Raw genomic sequence first — 20999 nt, 5'->3', positions numbered from 1 at the left:
AAACCAGATTTCTCCATTCACATCAATCGATGTGGATGAATAAATCATTGCCGGAATTTTTATGTAGTATGTATGTATGTGCCAAAGCATAGGAACGCCGCCTCCTCCTCAGCTCGTATGCCTCGGCAAACATATCTGTTACTGCAGAGGAGAAAATCCCGTCTTGCAGCGCCGCATACACCGACTTGCGTGTAATCTGACAGCAGCGCAATGCTTCTGTCAGAATGCACATCGGTGCTGCAGCTGGTCGATCGGTTGGTCCACCTGGAAGGTAAAAAGACAAAAAAATAAAAAGAAAAAACCAGGCCGCAACGCAATAATTTTATTAACTTTGCAACAGAACATGTAACTTTAACTTTTTAACTGAACATTAACCTTTTTGCTTACTGGTGTTTTTTGTTTTTTTTTTACCTTTATAGAACAAACCTCTCCTTCCCCATGGGTCAATGTGCAAAGCGCAAATCGCCCAAAGATGTGGCGAAGTGCATTATGCACTTTGTCCCATGTGAAAGGAGACATTTGCAGCAGCAGTGAGTGAATGGGCCCTAATAGCCCTGTGTGCCTATCCTGGTGAGATGATCCCTATGCTAATAGTGTACCTGTGAGTGGTACTTCCGGAAACACTCTCCAAAGCATAGGGCAGGGTGGTCAGGACAGAAATAGCGGGTGTCACGCCTTATTCCACTCCTGCTACAGACACAACATCTTTTTCGGGGTGACGGTTGGGTTGAGGTACCAGGAACGACATTGGGGAAATGTCGCTCGTGTAGACGGCTAACTACACTGGTGGATGGGGCCACGGAACCTCCTGGGTACAGGAGGTTCTCGATGATCTCTTCCTGAAATTTGAGGAAGGATCCAGTTCTCCCAGCCTTACTGTAGAGAACAAAACTATTGTACAGAGCCAATTGAATTAAATATACAGACACCTTCTTATACCAGCGTCTGGTTCTGCGGGAAACTAAATACGGAGACAACATCTGGTCATTGAAGTCGACCCCTCCCATGTGGAGGTTATAGTCGTGGACTGAGAGGGGCTTTTCAATGACACGGGTTGCTCGCTCAATTTGTATTGTCGTGTCTGCGTGAATGGAGGAGAGCATGTAAACGTCACGCTTGTCTCTCCATTTCACCGTGAGCAGTTCTTCGTTACACAGTGCGGCCCTCTGCCCCCTTGCAAGACGGGTGGTAACGAGCCGTTGGGGGAAGCCCGCCCGACTAGTTCGCGCGGTACCACAGGCGCCAATCCGTTCTAGAAACAAATGCCTAAAGAGGGCCACACTTGTGTAAAAATTGTCCACATAAAGATGGTACCCCTTGCCGAATAAGGGTGACACCAAGTCCCAAACTCTTCCCACTGCTCCCCAGGTAGTCAGGGCAACCGACCGGCTCCAGGGTCTGATCTTTTCCCTCATAGATCCGAAATTTGTGGGTATAGCCTGTGGCCCTTTCACAGAGCTTATACAATTTGACCCCATACCGGGCGTGCTTGCTTGGGATGTATTGTTTGAAGCCAAGGCGCCCGGTAAAATGTATAAGGGACTCGTCTACGCAGATGTTTTGCTCTGGGGTATAAATATCTGCAAATTTCTGGTTGAAATGGTCTATGAGGGGCCGAATTTTGTGGAGCCGGTCAAAAGCAGGGTGGCCCCTAGGACGGGAGGCGGTGTTGTCACTAAAGTGCAGGAAACGCAGGATGACCTCAAATCGTGTCCTGGACATAGCAGCAGAGAACATGGTCATGTGATGAATCGCGTTCGTGGACCAATATGACCGCAATTCATGCTTTTTTGTCAGGCCCATGTTGAGGAGGAGGCCCAGAAAAGTTAATTTCGGAAACTTGGACTGGTTTCCACCGGAAAGGCTGGGCATAAAAGCTTCCCGGGTTAGCGGTGATAAATTGTGTGGCATACCGGTTTGTCTCTGCCACAACTAAGTCTAAGAGCTCCGCAGTCAAGAACAGCTCAAAAAATCCCAGGGCCGAACCGATCTGAGCCGTCTCAACCCGAACTCCAGACTGGGCAGTGAAAGGGAAAACTACAGGTGCGGCTGAAGTTGTGGACTGCCAATCAGGGTTCGCCAGCACCTCTGGGATTCTAGGGGCTCTACGAGCACGTCTTTGCGGTGGCTGCGACGGGGTCACTACTGCACGTGCCACCGTACCAGCTTCAACTGCCCTTCTGGTGCTCGCTACTTCACCAGGTTGTACGGCAGTGCTGGTACTAGGTCCAGGAAGGGCTGGGCTGCTGGTGTATGCCTCACCACGTAATCCGACAGCACCATCCCCACTGCTGCTCTTGAAGCGGATCCTGCGCAACCTGCGGTCTAGCGACACGGGCCGGGTACGCCTGGTGGTATCGGGGACCTCAGCCTCCTCGTCCGAACTTTGGGTCAGAGAGCCACTGCTTTCTACAGGTTCTTATTCTGACCCGCTGGATTCATCAGATGAGGGTTCCCACTCCTCATCCGACTGGGTCAGAAGCCTGTAGGCCTCTTCAGAGGAATACCCCCTGTTAGACATGTGGGCAACTAAATTTAGGGGTATTCCCTGAGACTACCCAAGAAAAAAAAAGCAAGCCTGTCTTACAAAGGGGAGGCTAGCGAAGTACCGGAGGCCGCTGCGGTTGATAAAAAATATCAAAACTGATTTTATTTTATTTTTTATCGCCGCAGTGCGTGTAAAGTGAATGTGCAGTGAACCAAAAAAAAATTTTTTTTTTGTCACTGCGGTGGGGCGGGTGTGGGCGAACGCACGTGTGGGCGACCGATCAGGCCTGATCGGGCAAACACTGCGTTTTGGGTGGAGGGCGAGCTAAAGTGACACTAGTACTATTATAGATCTGACCGTGATCAGTTTTGATCACTTCCAGATACTATAAAAGTACAAATGCTGATTAGCGATACGCTAATCAGCGAATAACAGACTGCGGTGCGGTGGGCTGGGCGCTAACTGATTGCTAACTACCTAACCAAGGGACCTAAACTATACCTAAAACCTAACGGTCAATACCAGTGAAAAAAAGTGACAGTTTACACTGATCACTTTTTTCCTTTCACTAGTGATTGACAAAGGGGTGATCAAAGGGTTAATTGGGGTTCAGGGGGGTGATCAGGGGCTAAAGTGTAGTGTTTGGTGTACTCAGTGTAGCCTGCTCCTCTGCTGGATCCAACCGACGAAAAGAACCAGCAGAGGAGCAGGCAGCCATATAACAGATCATATTTACTAATATGATCTGCTATGTGGCTTCTGATTGTTTTTTTTAAATCAGCAACCTGCCAGCCAATGATCACGGCTGGCAGTTTGCTGAAGAAATAGTCCTGAACGAAATGCCGGCGGGAACTGCGCGGGCGCATATTCGCGTCATCTCGCGTCTCGTGAGATGACGCGTATATGCGTGACTGTGCGCAGCGCTGCCGCCTCCGGACCGCACATCTGCGTTAGGCGGTTAAGGCTACTTTCACACTTGCGTTTGGAGCGGGTCCGTCTGGTGTCTGCACAGACGGATCCGCTCCTATAATGCAAACGATGGTATCTGTTCAGAACGGATCCGTCTGCATTATATTTCTGAAAAAAATCTAAGCCTAATTGTTAGTCAGACGGATCCGTCCAGACTTTACATTGAAAGTCAATGGGGGACGGATCCGTTTGAAATTGCACCATATTGTGTCAACGTCAAACGGATCCGTCCCCATTGACTTACAATGTAAGTCTGGACGGATCCGTTTGGCGCCAGGCGGACACGAAAACGCTGCAAGCGGCGTTCGAGTGTCCACCTCCTGGACGGAGGCGAAACAGAGCCATACTGATGCATTCTGAGCGGATCTGCATCCACTCAGAATGCATTGGGGCTGTACGGATCCATTCGGGGCCGCTTGTGAGAGCCTTCAAACGGAACCCCGAACGCAAGTGTGAAAGTAGCCTTACAAGGTTTTTAGAGACAGATCTGTCATGGCCATTTTAGACATAATACAACCGGATCCGTTCAGAATGGATGCCGACGGTTGTATGATCATGACAGAAGGGTTTTTGCTGATGCATGACGGATCCAGCAAAAACGCACAGGGCTCCAGATGGCGACCAAAATGGTCGCCAATGCGACTTGGAATTGCAAAATGGTCGCCATTTGCGCCTAAACCCTCCGCTGCTCTGCCTCTAAGAAAAAAGGTTTTCATCCAGCAGACGCACGCTGCAGCCGTCTGCTGGGTGAAGATCCGCTCGCTCACACTACTCGGCATAGAGGGTGGGCGTGGCTTGGGTTCCCGTATTACTGTACTGCGGCAGCAGGAAGCGCACGGCGTCAGAGCAACCAATGACACTGTGCGCTCCTGCACTCAGCAGGACTCCGAGCTGGGATCTCACGGACGTGTGAATTCAGAAGCAGACTGCTGGAAGCACAAGATGTGGGAAACCAAGCCACGCCCACCCTCACTCCTACATCGCAAATCCCGTCAAGTTCCCAGCAGACCTTGGACTCCAGTTTTCCCTCACAATGAACTGATGTGACTAACAAGTCTCAAACTTTGCCGCTTATCCCCTCGCTGCCTGGTTCCTTGGTTTCCAACACCTCAAGTGCCTTTGAATCCAGCCCCATCCCCAAAGCCCCCCCTTTTTAGGGACCAGTCCATACTGACCTTCCTCTAGACACACCTTCTGATCCCCCAAGAACAGACAAATTATCTCAATCAATTGACCCTTCTGCCTCAAACAGAACCAGAGGCATCTCCACTGAAAAGTGCAGACTCCTAACATTCCCTCTGGGATCCCTAATGGAGCTTCTCCAAACATTCTCCCCTGGATGGGCTCCCCCACCCATCCAGCAAAGTAAATCACCCTGAATCAATGGATCTTTCCAAGGGCAAATAACAGGGCTACAGGTTCAATGGTCACTTTCGGGCTGAGAGACCTTATAGTCGTAGGTCACGTGGTGATAGTGTCTGGAGCTGGATCACCTCTTACTGGAGATATAATGGGGAAGATACCTCACAGAATGATGGAGAGGAAGCAGGACAAAGCCAAGAAATCGCACAACCAGTGCTGGGAATCCCTCCATTGGCATGAGAAAGGATAACAGCCAAGGGAGGTGGATGTGCTGATTGCACATGATCAGTACTCGGGACCATCATGACTGCATAAATAAATCAGGTTAATTAGTAATTAAAGGGATTTTCAAGAAATTTAATTCTAAAGAAATGAAGTGCAGGAAATATAAAAAAAAACTCGCTCGCTGGTTAATTCCCGGCCACTCCAGGACTGATGCTGTTGTCCCCAGCAGTTTTTTTCTTTCCTGAAGTGATGACATGGAATAAGTCCATGTGACCATTGCAGACAATTACTAGCCTCATTGGTGATGCCAGCATGTGCAGCAGGTGACCATAGACTCGCATCATGTGAATGTACAGCACCAGAAAATAAGGAAGGATCAGTGCAGGAGTGATGTGGGATTCAACTAGTGAGAGTTTAAATATTATCTAATCTATTGCTGTCCCTTTAAGTACTGAGTACAACATGTTTAAAGGGATTGTCCAGTGCAGTGCAAAATTTTAGTAAAGTCCTGTACATGAGATGAGTCAGGGACAGGACTCTTCTCAGGTTAATTTGCATATGTATTAAAGCACACAGAGCTATGGGGACTGGGTATTGCGGATGTGCTAGCGGCCATCTAGCAACCCATGTCCTCACTCTATACCCAAAATCCAGGTGACAGGTTCCCTTTAAAGACTCAAAACTCTCCATCCCTCAATCCCTGATGTTCCTGGTCCAACTGGGTTTCCACTGGTCTCTACTTAATGGTCCAGTGTCTACAAGCAGGAAATGCCAGGAGAAGCCTGCTCAGCCAATCACTAGCCATGGCGCTATACTTTTCTCGGCCAGTGATTGACTGAGCTGGCATTTCCTGTGTGCCGAGACCAGTGGGGACCCATTAAGCATTGGAATAGGAGTGGCAGGGGATCAGTGGTGGTGAGTATTGATTATTTTTAAACCACCCTGAGCACTGAACTAAATAATTTACCTCCCTTGTCAACTCCTTTAATATTTTTCCAAATCGGCACTAAATGACATACGGTACAGTTGCTGTCTGATTTCAAGTGTGTTCCTGGTTTAAAGAGGACCTTTCACTTGTATAAACTATGTGAACGGAGTATGCTGCCATATAGAGAGAAAAAAAACTCCCAGGCTGTGAGCTGTGCGCTGCGATTGGCCAGCGCTGCAGCCTAGGAGAAGGAGACGCCCACAGGACAAGGGAAGACCTGCCTACTATAACTTAAGGAGCAACGGTACCGGAGCCTATAACGGGAGAACGGAGCGGCGCCCGGGGATAATAGTAAGTGCAGTGAGATCCCCGGGCGCCGCTCTATATGGCAGCATACTCAGTTCACATAGTTTATACAAGTGAAAGGTCCCCTTTAAGCTGTCCATGCACTAATGGACAGTCTTGACACTTTTTTTTTTTTTTCTGGCACCTATAACAGGAGTTAGATTGCTGTGTTAGATTATTTTCAGTCATTGCAGGTGCTGATGGCCTCCTGGTATGGTACTGTTCACAGACCTGCCTCATTGGGCATGTGCCAGCTGACTTAATCAACATGCACTGCTTAAAGGCGTTATTGTGTCCTCTCAGACTTAGGCCTCTTGCACACAACAGTATGCATTGTGCGGTCTGCAAAAAATGGTTCTGCATAAAATATGGATGACGTCCGTGTGCAGTCTGTATTTTGCGGAACGTAACAGCTGGCCTGTAATAGAACAGTACTATCCTTGTCCATAATGCGGACAATAATAGGACATGTTCTATATTTTTTTTTTTTTGCGGAACAGAAGTACGGACATGCAGAAACAGAATGCACACGGAGTAACTTCCGCTTATTTTGCGGACCCATTATAATGAATGGTTCCGTATACGGCCCGCAAAAAAAACCTGGAATGGACATGGAATGAATATTCACGTTCGTGTGCATGAGGCATTAGATGGCTTATATGCTCCTAAGCATCCCAGCTATATTATATATATTTTAAATTTGGCGACTAAAGTTTTCATTTGGCTCCTAAATTTTTCAGGTTAGGAGCCAATGGCTCCTTCATATATTTTTTTAGTCTGGAGCCCTGACGCAGATGTGAAAGTAGCCCAAAACTGTTTTCTCAGGGTGCCGGTCAAAATCCCATAGACTCAGATAAATCTGTCGCACTGTTGGGAACTGTAAGTAGGGTTCCTACCCCGTTTTCCATAAAGAATACAACTACAGCTTATTAGGTTTGCAATTAGGTTCATTCAAGTCTTTATTTGACTTGTAGCAATATTTATATCGTATAACGTTTCGGCACGCAGGCCTTCTTCAGATACTATGCCGCAGGATAGGAGGAGGGAGAATAGGCAGACGGAAACTGTGTAAACCACACTAAAGTGAGTGAGGCGCCTCCTCATTCCCTTGAGGCCTCATGCACACGACAGTATTTTTTCACGGTCCGCAAAAACGGGGTCTGTGATCCGTAGGTCCGTGATTGATTTTTGGAGGATCCACGGACATGAAAAAGTCGTTTTGGTGTCCGCCTGGCCGTGCGGAGCCAAACGGATCCGTCCTGAATTAGAATGCAAGTCAATGGGGACAGATCCGTTTGACGTTGACACAATATGGTGCAATTGCAAACGGATTCGTCCCCCATTGACTTTTAATGTAAAGTCAAGAGTCCCTTTTATACCATCGGATCGGAGTTTTCTCCAATCCGATGGTATATTTTAACTTGAAGAGTCCCCATCACCATGGGAACGCCTCTGTTAGAATATACTGTCGGATATGAGTTAGATTGTGAAACTCAGATCCGACAGTATATTCTAACAGAGGCGTTCCCATGGTGATGGGGATGCTTCAGATTAGAATATACTAAAAAACTGCGTGCATGACTGCCCCCTGCTGCCTGAAGCGTCCCCATCACCATGGGAACGCCTGTGTTAGCATATACTGTCGGATCTGAGTTTTCACGAAGTGAAAACTCAGCTCTGAAAAGCTTTTATGCAGACGGATCTTCGGATCCGTCTGTATGAAAGTAACCTACGGCCATAGACTCCAATCTTGTGTGCATCCGTGTTCTTTCACGGACCCATTGACTTGAATGGGTCCGTGAACCGTTGTCAGTCAACAAAATAGGACAGGTCGTATTTTTTTGACGGACAGGATACACGGATCGCGGTATCGGCTGCAAAACGGTGCATTTTCCGATTTTATTATTTTTATTTTTTTTCTCCCACCCACAGACCCATTGAAAGTCAATGAGTCCGCGAAAAAAAAACACGGCACAACGGCCACGAATGCACACAACGGTCGTGTGCATGAGGCCTTAGTGTGGTTTAGGCCTCATGCACACGACCGTTGTTTTGGTCTGTATCTGTGGCTCGGGTGTGGACCTATTCACTTCAATGGGGCTGCAAAACATGCAGACAGCACTCCGTGTGCTGTCCGCATCCATTGCTCCGTTCCATAGCCCTGCCAAAAAAATATAACCTGTCCTATTCTTGTCCGTTTTGCTGACAAGAATAGGCATTTCTACAATGGGCCTTCCGTTCCGCAAATTGCAGAAGGCACACGGGCGGCTTATGTTTTTTTGCTGACCGCAAAAACTCAACGGTCGTGTGAATGTAGCCTTACACACATGGGTTTCCGTCTGCTTTCCTGCTGCCTATTCTCCTCCTCCTATCCTGCGGCATAGTATCTGAAGAAGGCCTGTGAGACGAAACGTTATACAATATAAATATTGCCGCAAGTCAAATAAAAACTTGAATCAACCTAATTGCAAACCTAACAAGCTGTAGTTGTATTCTTCATTGAAAATCCCAGACTGCCAGTGTTTACATACTGATGTATAGCTGTCCTGTACACTGAAGCCGTCAGTGGTGAGCAGTGAATGCCTGGGCACTTGCATCACTAGGGAAATTAAAGGGATTTTTTAATTTTATTTATGAAAGGGGTTGTCTTATCGCTGATACACCGTCCTGACCACCAGCCGGTGCTTGCTGTTTCAGTAGCTCTCATTGCACAGTAGTTTCTGAGTAGGCTACTTTCACACTAGTGTTTTTGCTGGCTCCGTTACTGATAATACAACCATCTGCATCCGTTATCCGGTTGTAATCTTTTAAAGGGGTTCTGCACTTTAATTTAACTGATCTATCCTCTGGATAGATCAGCTTCTGATCAGGGGGGTCAGACACCTGGGACCCCCGCCGATCTGCTGTTTGAGATGGCAGCAGTGCCACGGCCTTCTCACTGTTTACCGCCGGCCCACTGACGTCACGACTAATATCAACTATCCTGGGCAGGGTTAAGCTCCATTCAAGTGAACAGAACTTGGCCCCGCCCACGCTAGTTGATACTAGTCGTGATGTCAGATGTCACTGGGCCGGCCGTAAACAGTGAGAAGGCTGCAGCCCTGCTGCCTTCTCAAACAGCTGATCGGCAGGGGTTCTGGGTGTCGGACCCCCGCCGATCAAAAGCTGATCTATCCAGAGGATAGATCATCAGTTAAATGAAAGTGCAGAACCCCTTTAACATTGCTAAGATGGCTCCGTCATGAACTCCATTAAAAGTCAATGGGGACGAATCAGTTTTCTATTGCGTTAGAGAAAACTGATCCGTCCCCATTGACTTGCATTGTGGGTGATGACAGATTTGCTTTGCTGCGGTTTGCTCTACGATATGATAACTGAGCAGAATGCATTTTTGAGCATTCCCTCCTATTACGTTTTGTCCCCATTGACCATGAATGGGGACAAAATGGAGCCCCACCCTAACCCCCCCCAGTATTGAGACCCTATGATGGATCTCAATACCAGAAAATATTAACGCTAGTGTGGAAGTAGCCTAAGGGAAGCTGTTTAGCCTGCTGTGCTACTTTTTCCGCAGTTCTTGTGCACGGCCATGGAACACTCTGCTGGTGGTCAGGACTATCTCATCACACCTTAGTAACAGCGAGATGAGACAACCCCTTTGACTAGCCTGAGGATAGGACATGAATGAGTGGTCTGACACCCCGCACCCCTGCCGATGAGAAGTTGGTGCTAGGATCACACATCTGTCCATTGTGCACACAGCGTATCCTAGAGAAATTCCGTCCATGTACCTGATGGCCCAATCCTTAATAGTCACGGCTGATCACACAAATGATCTGCTGTCAGCCATACAGACGTAAAGAGGGGGCTCCCTCTGTCCTCTAGTCGGAGCACCTGCGGCTAAAAGGGAGGGGTTCTGATTGGTTAGTATGGCAGTGAAGGCAGCAGTTCAAAATTGGTGTTCTGTCCTAAAATGTCTGCACTGTTAAAATGTAAAAATATCCTGAATAAATTAATGAAGTAAAATTAGATGATTTGTTTTGTCACCCCACCCCCTAAAAAAAAAAGTGATTGAAAAGTTGTATGTACCCTAAAAGGGTGCCAAGAAAAACTGTAGTCCAGCCTTCAAAAAGCCAGCTCTATAGAGGGCAATAGAAAGAGGTCATGGGCATCTGAATATGGCATGGAAAAGACACTTTAAAACTATAAACTTGATATTGCTGTGATCGTGCTGTCCCACAGAATAAGATTGCCATGTTTTGGATCGTTGGGGGTCTGACACCTGGGACCCCCTCTGATCAGCTGCACTCAAGCGCCAAGGCAGTCTCCCTGCTTTCTCTAGGTCAGTAATGATGTGTTGATCGGTCAAATGGCCTAGGCGCAGCTTAGCTCCATTAAAGTGAATGGACCTTGGCTGCAATACCAAGCACAGCCATTATACAATGTACAGCACTGTGAGGAGTGCTGATACCTTCTCAGACAGCAGTACAAAACCAATGTACAATGTAAAAGGGCTGTCGCTGGGCTGGAGTGTAGTACTGTTTCAGTGCCTAGATATGACCTTACAAGTGGCAGTCAAAACGTGTGCCCAAATCCATCTGGTACAGGGAGAGATTGCAGCAATACAAATACCCAAAATGGCTAGGCCAGGGGGAAGAAACTAAGTGGTCGGTGGGAAGCTGAAGCCTCATGTGTGAAACCTGTGCCCATAATGGAGCACCCAATTGGCAGTACCACACGTCTGCTGCTGTTCCAGGCTGACTGTAAACCTCTCCAAGCAATTTGGAGAGTAGCCCGGAATAGAATGTGAAAGTGCATCGGAGGTTAGATACAACTCTGCTGGCATCTTGCGGTTTAGGCATTGTGATGCACCAGCTGCCCAGAAGAAAAAGTAAGGCATTTAAGGATGTAAAGAACTTTGGGGTAGTAAGAGCATTTCTGACTGTTTAGATGTGAGCCATTCGAGATAATTGGCATTCAGAGTATTTAGCATGATCCTTCCTCAACTCCACCCACAAGGAGCGCATGTTAATTGGAAACAGTTTTTGTATAGGGAATGTTAGTTGTAGTCTGAAGTATTGAATTGGCTCAGGCTGCCAGTGAAAACTGTTTTGTGAGGATATTTTGTTTAACTGTATTTGAACATGAACTGGGAGAAGGTAAGATTTAGAAAAATTCTGTATAAGAAACTTCGGAACTTATTTAAAACGTCATTTATTTTATTAATTTATAACTTATTATTTGATGCAGGGATGAATGCAGAACACAGGTGAACCGCTATCCGTCAGCAAGGTACAAAAAGTTCCCAACTTATGAGCAAGCACAACATTTTATACGTGCCGCTGACTACCCCTCCAACTCATCCCGTGGACAAGGTATGGAATTGCTGTTAGGGCTCATGTATGTGAGCGTGTGTGCCCGTATTGTGGCCTGCAAACAGCGGGGCCCTAATATACGGGTTGGGAACAGCTGGAATCCTGCTGCTGATCGATCGGGCGCAGCTCCTGCACCTACTCGATCAGAGCGCCGCACATGTACAGCGTTGGGATCCTATGGGTTAAACAACCTATGCAGGATGCTTGCGTATTAAACTGGCTGCAATTATACAAAACAGTTTGAATGAAAAAACTGAGCTGAAATTGGTTGCCACAGGCTGGAATTTTTATTTTTTTAAAGGGGTTGGCCACCCTGAGTATCCAAAATTTTGGGTTGGCCACCTGGAGTATAATTTATTTATTTTTTTATAATGTGACATGTACTGGCTATATATCATTTTTTATTTTTAAATATAATCTTTATTAACTTTTATCCATTTTCATTCCAAAAGCATGTCAGAGTCATGAAAAATTGACAAGGTTTGACATAGACACATCACATCTGTCACATACTGCACAAAGGTCATGAAAAAAGCTAAACCCTAGCCATCATTCTATTCCCAATATTTAACGTCTGCTAGTTCTGATCTGGAAAGCTAGTTAACAGACCCCCTACCAAGGGTAACCCCCTCATTCCCCCCTCCCCGAGCTTTTTCCTTCAGCGTACCGGATCGCCATACAATGTGTACATTAATCAGACAATAGTCTCCCTAATGTCCCAGCAATTTTTCGTTTCAGATACCATTCTGAGGACACAAATGGTGTCATCAAGTTCTTCAGCTCCAGATCTGAATATACTATTATCATAAAATCTTCCCATCGTTTGAAAAATTTATCGATACATTTACCCCTAATGGAATTCGCTTCTATCCTCTCCATATCAAAACATTTTTTGACATGTTCTAGAACCTGTCATTGAGGGTACCTGAGGTCTAAGCCAGTTATTTAACAAACATCGTTTAGCTGCCAGAATAATGATATGAACTAATGGTTGCATGTGCTTATTTTCTGGGGGAGCATGAAACAGGATGCACTCGGGAGTACCAGGGATGGCGACATTCAGATGTCTTTTAATTTGTTGTCTCACTAGGTGCCAAAAATTAGTCGAATTTGGGCATGACCAAATCCCGTGGAGCATATTTGAACCCTGTAGTTGACATTTTGGGCAGCTTGTCAATCTATCTTGCCTTTGAGATTGAGGAGAGAAGCGAAAACCGTAAATTGCTTTGTGTAATAGACGAAACTGCGTTTCTCTCCAACCTTCATTGAAAATTATCCTTCTAACCTTCTCCCAGCCCTTCTGTATTATCAGTTGTACATCTACTTCAGGGAAGTCTTTCTTCCAGGATGAGAAGAGAGTATCCACAAGGGGTTTATACCTGGTTTCACAGATTCCCTGATATACCGTATTTTTCGCCGTATAAGACGCACCGGCGTATAAGACGCACCTAGGTTTTTGGGGAGGAAAATAAGAAAAAAAATATTTTTAACCAAAAGGTGTGCTGTGGGTTTGGAACTAGGTGGTCTGTGGATGGCACTATTACTGGGGATCTGTGGATGACTGACACTGTTATGGGGGGATCTGTGGATGACTGACACTGTTATGGGGGGATCTGTGGATGACTGACACTGTTATGGGGGGATCTGTGGATGACGGACACTGTTATGGGGGGGAACTGTGGATGACGGACACTGTTATGGGGGGGAACTGTGGATGACGGACACTGTTAGGGGGGAACTGTGGATGACGGACACTGTTAGGGGGGAACTGTGGATGACAGACACTGTTATGGGGGGATCTGTGGCTTTCACTGTTACAGGGGGATCTGTGGCTGGCACTGTTACAGGGGGGGGATCTGTGGATGGCACTGTTATACATGTGTCATCCACAGACCCTCCCAGCCCATAACTGTGCCATCCACAGATCCCCCGCCGCTCCTGTATACTAATATCATATGTCTTATTCAATTAATAGTTTTTAAATATGCCTCTTTATTCCTAAAAGTACCTTAAATCCGAAGCGCTTCAGTACAATGCCGGCAGGCCGGGCAGCCGGCGCGGCGCGTCACTCACTGACGTCACTTGCCTGCGCCGCCTGCTTCATTCATAAAGTAGGCGGCGCAGGCACGTGACATCAGGGAGTTACGCTGCCGCCCGCCCAGCCTGCATACTACTGAAGCGCTAAGGATTTAAGGTACTATTAGGCATAAAGGGGCATATTTAATAACCATTCATTGAATATGACATATTTTATTAGTACACCGGAGCGGCGGGGCGGGCCTTTAGTACAGTGACTGCACCGCCCCGCCGCTATTGCCGGCCCCAGCTCCTCCTCCCAGTCCCTCCCCGAGTCCTCGCTCTCTTTAAATCGCTGCCAGCGATGTAAAACTGACTGCATTCGCCGTATAAGACGCATTTTGGGGGAAGAAAAAGTGCGTCTTATACGGCGAAAAATACGGTAATTCAGATAATGATTTTTTTTTTAACTGACCCCTGTCCCAATAGACTATCAAAACCGCTCGCGACGAACACTGATTTAGGGTTCTGAATCCTAGTGTATAGAAAGCTTTTGACCTGGAGAAAAGCAAAAACATGCTGTGGGCTGCTTAAGAGAAACTTCTCTTTTAATTCAGGGTATGTATAAAAACGCTGATCTTGCGGGTGCCACAAATCAGCTGTCTTGACGATACCCGCCGTTCTCCAGGCATTGAAGTGCTTGAGGTGAATACCCGCTGGGAACTCTGGGTGACCCCACAAAGGCATAAGCTTAGAAAGGGAAAAGGGTAGTTTGAAAATTTTACGGATCTCTTTCCACGTTGCAATGGTATCTCTAACTACCAGGCTTGTTCTTATCAATGGAGGTTGGGCTGCATACTTAGTGTGTAAAAGGGCCTTCAAACACCAAGGTTTCGCAAGTTGGGATTCTAGTGATCTATTAGTGTAAAAGTTGGTATCAAACAACCAGTCAATGCAGTGGCGCATGAGGCTCGCCAGGTTATATAACTGCAGATTTGGGAACGCCATACCTCCCTTCAACTTAGGCACCTGCAATTTTGAAAGTGCTATTCTGGGTCTCTTCCCCCCCCCATAAAAAGCTGGTAAAAGCTTTTTCCAGAAATTTAATGTCCTTATGCTTAAGAAGGAGAGGGACAGTCTGCATAGGGTATAAAAGTTTTGGAATGGCAATCATTTTTAAAAGTTGACACTGGCCTCCCAGGGACAGGGGGAGATTTATCCACCTCTCAATGTCTGAGAGTATCTTTTTAAAGAGTGACGGATAATTTAGGTGGTACAAAGATTCTGGCTGTTTACCGATATGGATCCCTAAATATTTAATGGAAATAGGGGCTACTTGAATGGGTACACCAAGCTGTTGGGAACTTCTCTTACAATGTTTATTTCCTAAGAGGATTTCTGATTTAGTGGCATTTACTTTATAACCTGATACTACTCCGAAATCCTCCAACACCTCGAATACTCTGACCAAGTCCCTTTCCGTTTTTTCTAGAAAGATCAATAGATCGTCTGCAAAAAGCGAATGTTTAATGGATGTATTACCTATCTTGATACCTTCTATATTTTGGCACTTACTGATTTTACGCGACAGGGGTTCAATAGCAAGGTTAAACAGTAAAGGGGAGAGCGGGCAGCCCTGCCTAGTCCCTTTTATGTAGCCTAAACGGTGGAGAAAGGAAGCCTGGAGTGTAAATTCTAGCTTGCGGGTCCGTATATAACGCTGATATATAATTGCGAAAGGAGCCACGGAACCCCATGTGGTCTAATACGACCCCCAGCCACCCCCAGCTCACATTGTCAAATGCTTTTTCCGCGTCTATGGAAACAATAGCCGCCAAGGGGTGCGCTAGGGGACGCATCTTAACCTCATCTAACACCGCTAATACCTTACGCAGATTAGTTACTGCCGCTCTCCCCTGTACAAAACCCACCTGAGCTGGAGAAATCAGCGCAGGCATAATACGTGCTAATCGGTCAGCCAATATTTTGGATACTAATTTTAAGTCTACATTAATCAGTGATATTGGTCGGTACGACGACGCTGAGAGAGGATCCTTGCCTGGTTTCGGCAATACCTTTATGTGAGCAGTGTTCGTATGTAAAGGTATAACGGATCCCTGCAAGTATCCCGTGTAAACCTGAGATAGTATTGGGGCTATATCTAATGATAGAATTCTGAAGAATTCCCCAGTGTACCCATCCGGTCCGGGAGCCTTACCCAAGGATAAGTGTTTTTTTTTTTTTTTTTTTTTTTTATAGCCGTGGTGACTTCTTCTACCGATATGCAGGCATTAAGTGAGTCTCTGTCTTGGTCAGAGAGCATGGGGAGATTAATGTCATTCAGCCAACCCCTCGGATTACCATTTGACTGGCCCGGACTCTCATATAAAGTTTCATAAAAGTTCTTCAATATTGAGAACTCGGCAGGATCAGGTCTTTAAAGGGATCTCTATGGGCGACAGAACGGACAAGGTCGGACTCTATGCGGATGATCTCCTCCTTTTTATGGACGAGCCCGAGACGACACTCCCTAGAGCGATTGATATAATTGGCGAATTTGGAAGGTTCTCGGGCTTGCACATAAATTGGACGAAATCGGCACTCATGCCCCTGTGGTCGCACACGTGGCCTCCTCAGTATTGTAATCTGCCAGTTGTGGACTCCTTCAAATATTTAGGTATTGTGATCACCAGGGATCCCCAGTTGGCGTACTCCCTGAACATTGCTCCTCTGGAGACCCTGTTTATGGATAAATTCAGGACATGGCAGAACCTACCGCTCTCCATTATGGGTAGATTAAATCTGGTTAAGATGACACTTTTGCCCAAAGGGCTGTATCTGCTGGCGCATGCGTGCACCCCGGTACCGCAGGGCTTTTTTGCTCGCATCCATTCGTCTGTGGCTAAATTTGTGTGGGGGGGGGCCAGACGGAAGCTGTCTCTTCAGGTTCTCCAGAGGCCCAAGCTAGAAGGTGGCGCTGCTTTACCTGACTTCTTCCTCTATTACCTGGCTGGGCAGCTGAGGTTCCTAATACCTTGGGTTCAGCAGCTGGACTTGCCCAATGCAGAACACTATCTCAGGGAGTACTTGGGCCTTTCCTCTCTGTGGCCGGTTTTGGAAGGGCCGCGTTTCATATCCATGCGCTTGCTTCCCATACATAGAATGGCCCATCAGGTATGGTCAGCTGCGAAGCTGAGATCGTTCAGAGACATTCCGGATGACATTCCTCTGTGGGACAATCCCATGTTTGCCCATTTGAAAGATCTGGAGGGAGCCAGATGGTGGAAGCTTCAGGGCGTTAACAAATTGAGCGATTTATACACTAATGGCAGCTTGTGCTCCTCCTCTCAACTGCAAGAAAAGTTTGAATTGCCTCGCTCCTTCCTTTTCAGATATTTACAGCTAAGGCACGCGCTGGCGGCACAGTTTGGGTCGGGGGGTCGCAAAATCTCTAATTATCCCCTGATAGGTGTCCTCAGGTCGCAGGGACCGAGAGGTATCATCTCTGTTCTCTATACGCACCTGCTCAACAACCGGACGCTGATGAACCCCCTTGCTGTTGAAGGGAAATGGAAAATCTCCATCCCCTCCCTATCAGCGGATGATTGGAATGAGGCACTGCTGTCTCCAACACGGGTATCCCCGTCGGTCACTAATAGGCTGATTCAACTGTTTATTTTGCATAGAAGCTATCTTACACCTGTCCGATTGCATAAAATGGGCAGATTGTCACATAGTAGGTGCCACAGATGTCATCAAGACGGGGCAGACTTCTGGCATCTCATATGGGACTGCTCGTACTTAAAGAGCTTCTGGGAAGCTGTGGTTGGGGTGCTATCTGCAATAGTTCCAAATACAGTTCCGCTATGCCCTAAGAGCTGCCTACTCGGCATCCTAGATGAGGAGGTTTGGGGTCATCATCATAGGATTTTTCTGAGCGAAACCCTATTTTTTGCCAGAAAGACCGTCGCCCTGAGATGGATGGATGACAGGGCGCCTACACTAGGTCAATGGAAGGCGCTGGTCAATCAGGCGGTAGGCATGGAAAAGGTTGTCTATATTCACAGGAAGTGTCCGCAAAAGTTTGACAAAGTGTGGGGTGAATGGTGTGCGTCTCCTTTGACTGTGCACAACGCTTGTATGTTTTCAGCTGCTGATGTGTGATATATTGTTTATATCTATTGAGGTGCTAGCCTCTTCTATCTCATGGTCTATAAACGTCACCTGACTTGTACACTTCCTTGCTGTACTGGATCTAATGCAATACCATCTTGTACTACTGTGCTTGTACTGTATCCCCTGCGCGGGATTGAACCTGGATTTGCTACCTCTATGCTTGTGATATTGTAGCATGCCTTTCTTGTTAAACTTCAATAAAACGAGTTTAAAAAAAAAGTTCTTCAATATGGTGTTAATCCCTTTGGGTTCCGAACATAGAAAGCCTGAGTTATCTCTAAGAGTGGTGATATTAGTCACTGGCCTATGCCCTTTTGCCAAGGAGGCTAGTAGTTTACCAGATTTATTTCCATGCCTAAATAAATGAGCCTCCCATTTAGATTGGGCTATTATTTCCCAGCTCCTAAGGGTACTTTCATATTCCGTCTTGGCTGCTTGCCAGTTCTTAAGTAAGAGCTGTGAGGGGGAGTGTCTAAACATTGTGTATGCTGAGCTAAGATTATCGCTTAACTGGTTGATCTTTTTTTTTCAGGGTTGCCTTTTTATTATACATATATGCCATGATACGGCCTCTAATAACCGCTTTTCCTGCATCCCATAGCAGCTGTGGGCTAATGGAAGTTTCATTCTCCGATTTGTACTCGAGCCACCATCCCCTAAGAAGATCTCTAAAGTTTTCGTCCTGGAATAATGAGGAGGGGAATCTCCAGATGAAATCCGTGCCTTTAAGGGATCTCTTATGAATTAAAAGCGAGATTGGCGTGTGATCAGAGATCACCATCTCCTCTATGTTGGGCTGGGAACACAGACCTGCAAGTTCCCTACTTGTTAAAATATAATCTATGCGAGACCACGAACCGTGGGCATACTCCCTGCCTTCAGGGTGGAACGACCTCCAAAGGTCCTGTAGACCTGTATCGCTCAAAAGAGTAGCTAACCATCCATCTCCTGGAGGAGCTGCTCCTTGGCTAGAGATGCCTCCCCTCTGTCTATCTTCCAAATAGTTTGACTGTGTTCATGTCCCCTCCAATAATTTTTAGAGCGATTGGGTCTTGTAAAATCTGGTGTGAAATGGCCGAGAAAAAGCCAGTATCAACAGTGTTTGGGCCATATATATTGTAAATACTCAGGTCACCAGTAGGGGATGTGAGATGTACATGTAAAATCCGACACTTCTCTTTAGAATCGTGACTCACCACTGTATAAGTGAGACCCTTTTTCAGTAAAATAACCCCTGCTTTTTTCCCATCAGCGGGAGAACCCAAAACTTCCCCTACCCATAAACGTTTCATTCATGGAAAGTCAGCGAGAGTTAAATGGGTCTCCTGTAATAACGCAATATCTGTATGCAGACGTTTTAGGTGTTTCAGGATCATCATCCTTTTGCATGGAGATCTGAGGCCCTTGACATTCCATGAAACAACCTTAATTTTGTCAGCCATCCCCAGTACTCAAGAGAGATATGTCGTAATAACCCGGTACACTGAAGGAAAAACCCACCCACCCTTCCCCTCCCAACCCCTGAACAATAACCTCAAACTCTAACTTAATGGAAGCAGAAGAGGTAGTAGTTTTCACCACAACCCTCCTATCCAAATACACGAACAAATCATAATGAGCTCTTACTTCACTTTTTTCCATCTCAGAGCGCATATTTCATTCGACAGTGTGTCAGTACTCGTGGGCATCAGACACTATTACTCAGATCCCATCCCCGGAAGAGGGAACCCCAGTTTCCCGAGGGTCCGAGACACGCACACGGCCCCCCACCAGGTCAAAACCAAACCATGGCCAGGGGCAGCCGCATCTCCCAGATCCCCGGCAAATACAGTGTGACCACAGCAAATAACAGCACATATAACTGGCATATTATAATATAATAACCTGCATCAAGTCAGATGATAGATAATTAAATCCACTGCCAATGTATGCATACTGAGAAATCGTTAAGTATAGGCTACGTCAAAGCGGGTGCGGTTTCCCGCCGGCGCCAATTCCATCTGTTCCCCTACCCCCGACCTCTACAGAAACTGCTGAGTTAAGGAGATGGCAAGGAGGGTATGGAATTACAATGCAAATACAGTTTTCCCGCCGGCGTCAACTTCCCTATATTTATCACTATCCCCTGATAAAGTACATTGACAGTTATAACATCAGAACAATAATCTAATAAACCATGTCATGGTACATATAAGGTAGCAAATAAAAGGATCAAGATCCCTTGTCAACATCTACTGCAATACCAGGGGGGGATCTATAGATGGAATAAAGACCCTACCACCCCTCAAATGCTAGCGAAAATAGCAGAGTACTTATCCAAATCACGCTGTAGAACCCTCAGCCCACTGCATTATCCAGTGCGGACGCGGCGAATCTGTCCGTTGGGCGAGGGGATCTAGGAGGTCTTGGGCGAAGATCTGGTCCTCTGCGTTGAGGCATAGCCTCCCTTGGAGCCTCCGGAGCCTCCCCGAAAGTCAGCGCCGGCAAATGTGAAGCTTTAGGGTAAAAAATCTTCAATTCTTTCGCCGCCTCTTCCGGATCGAGGTATGTGGTGGTTGACCCATCTTGATTGAAGATTTTCAGGACAGCCGGGAACATTAGCGCAAAGCGGGTCCCTTGCTTGACCAGGACGGAGCAAATGGGTACGAAGGTTCGTCTGTGACGAGCCACCTCCGCGGAAAAGTCTCCAAATATAAGGATGCGTTGATTTCTTATAGAGAGTTGGCCGCCATTTTGTTTATAGGCCCTTAATATAGCCATCTTTTCTGAATAGTCAAGGTACTTGACAATAACTTGCCTTGGCCTAGTTTTCTTCAGCTCCTGCAATACAGCACTGTAGGACCGTTTAGAGTCAGATATGAGGGGAGAGCTCGCGCCCACTCTGTGAGCTCTTTCCACTTTGCAACGGCCATTTATGCCTAGAGCCCCAGGAATTTCAAATTCACATAACTCAATTAAGTCTTTAGCTGGGATAGACTCAGGGAGACCAATAATCCGCAAGTTGCTGCGTCTCGACCTGTTTTCGAGGTCATCCAGCTTGTCCCATAGCCTTTTATTCTCTGCTATGGATTCCTGCAATTGCGCCTGCAGGGATGAAGTCCGAGTATCAATCTCC

At 46.6% G+C, this 20999-nt stretch overlaps 1 protein-coding gene across 2 annotated transcripts in view; it reads left to right on the top strand.

Moving 5' to 3' along the window:
* The window catches only part of LOC122935621 (ribonuclease H1-like), a 63377-nt gene that overhangs the window by 2966 nt on the left and 39412 nt on the right, over positions 1–20999 (top strand). For both annotated transcript variants that reach the window (XM_044291409.1, XM_044291408.1), the window contains exon 2: positions 11568–11692. In XM_044291409.1, coding sequence (XP_044147344.1) covers positions 11568–11692 — 125 coding nt within the window. The remainder of the gene's footprint in view (positions 1–11567; positions 11693–20999) is intronic.

The sequence above is a fragment of the Bufo gargarizans genome, chromosome 4, assembly GCF_014858855.1.
Source record: "Bufo gargarizans isolate SCDJY-AF-19 chromosome 4, ASM1485885v1, whole genome shotgun sequence".
NCBI classification, from domain to species: Eukaryota; Metazoa; Chordata; class Amphibia; order Anura; family Bufonidae; genus Bufo; species Bufo gargarizans.
The sequence above is the reverse complement of the archived record's forward strand: the minus strand, read 5'-3'. Positions and strand labels throughout refer to the sequence as shown.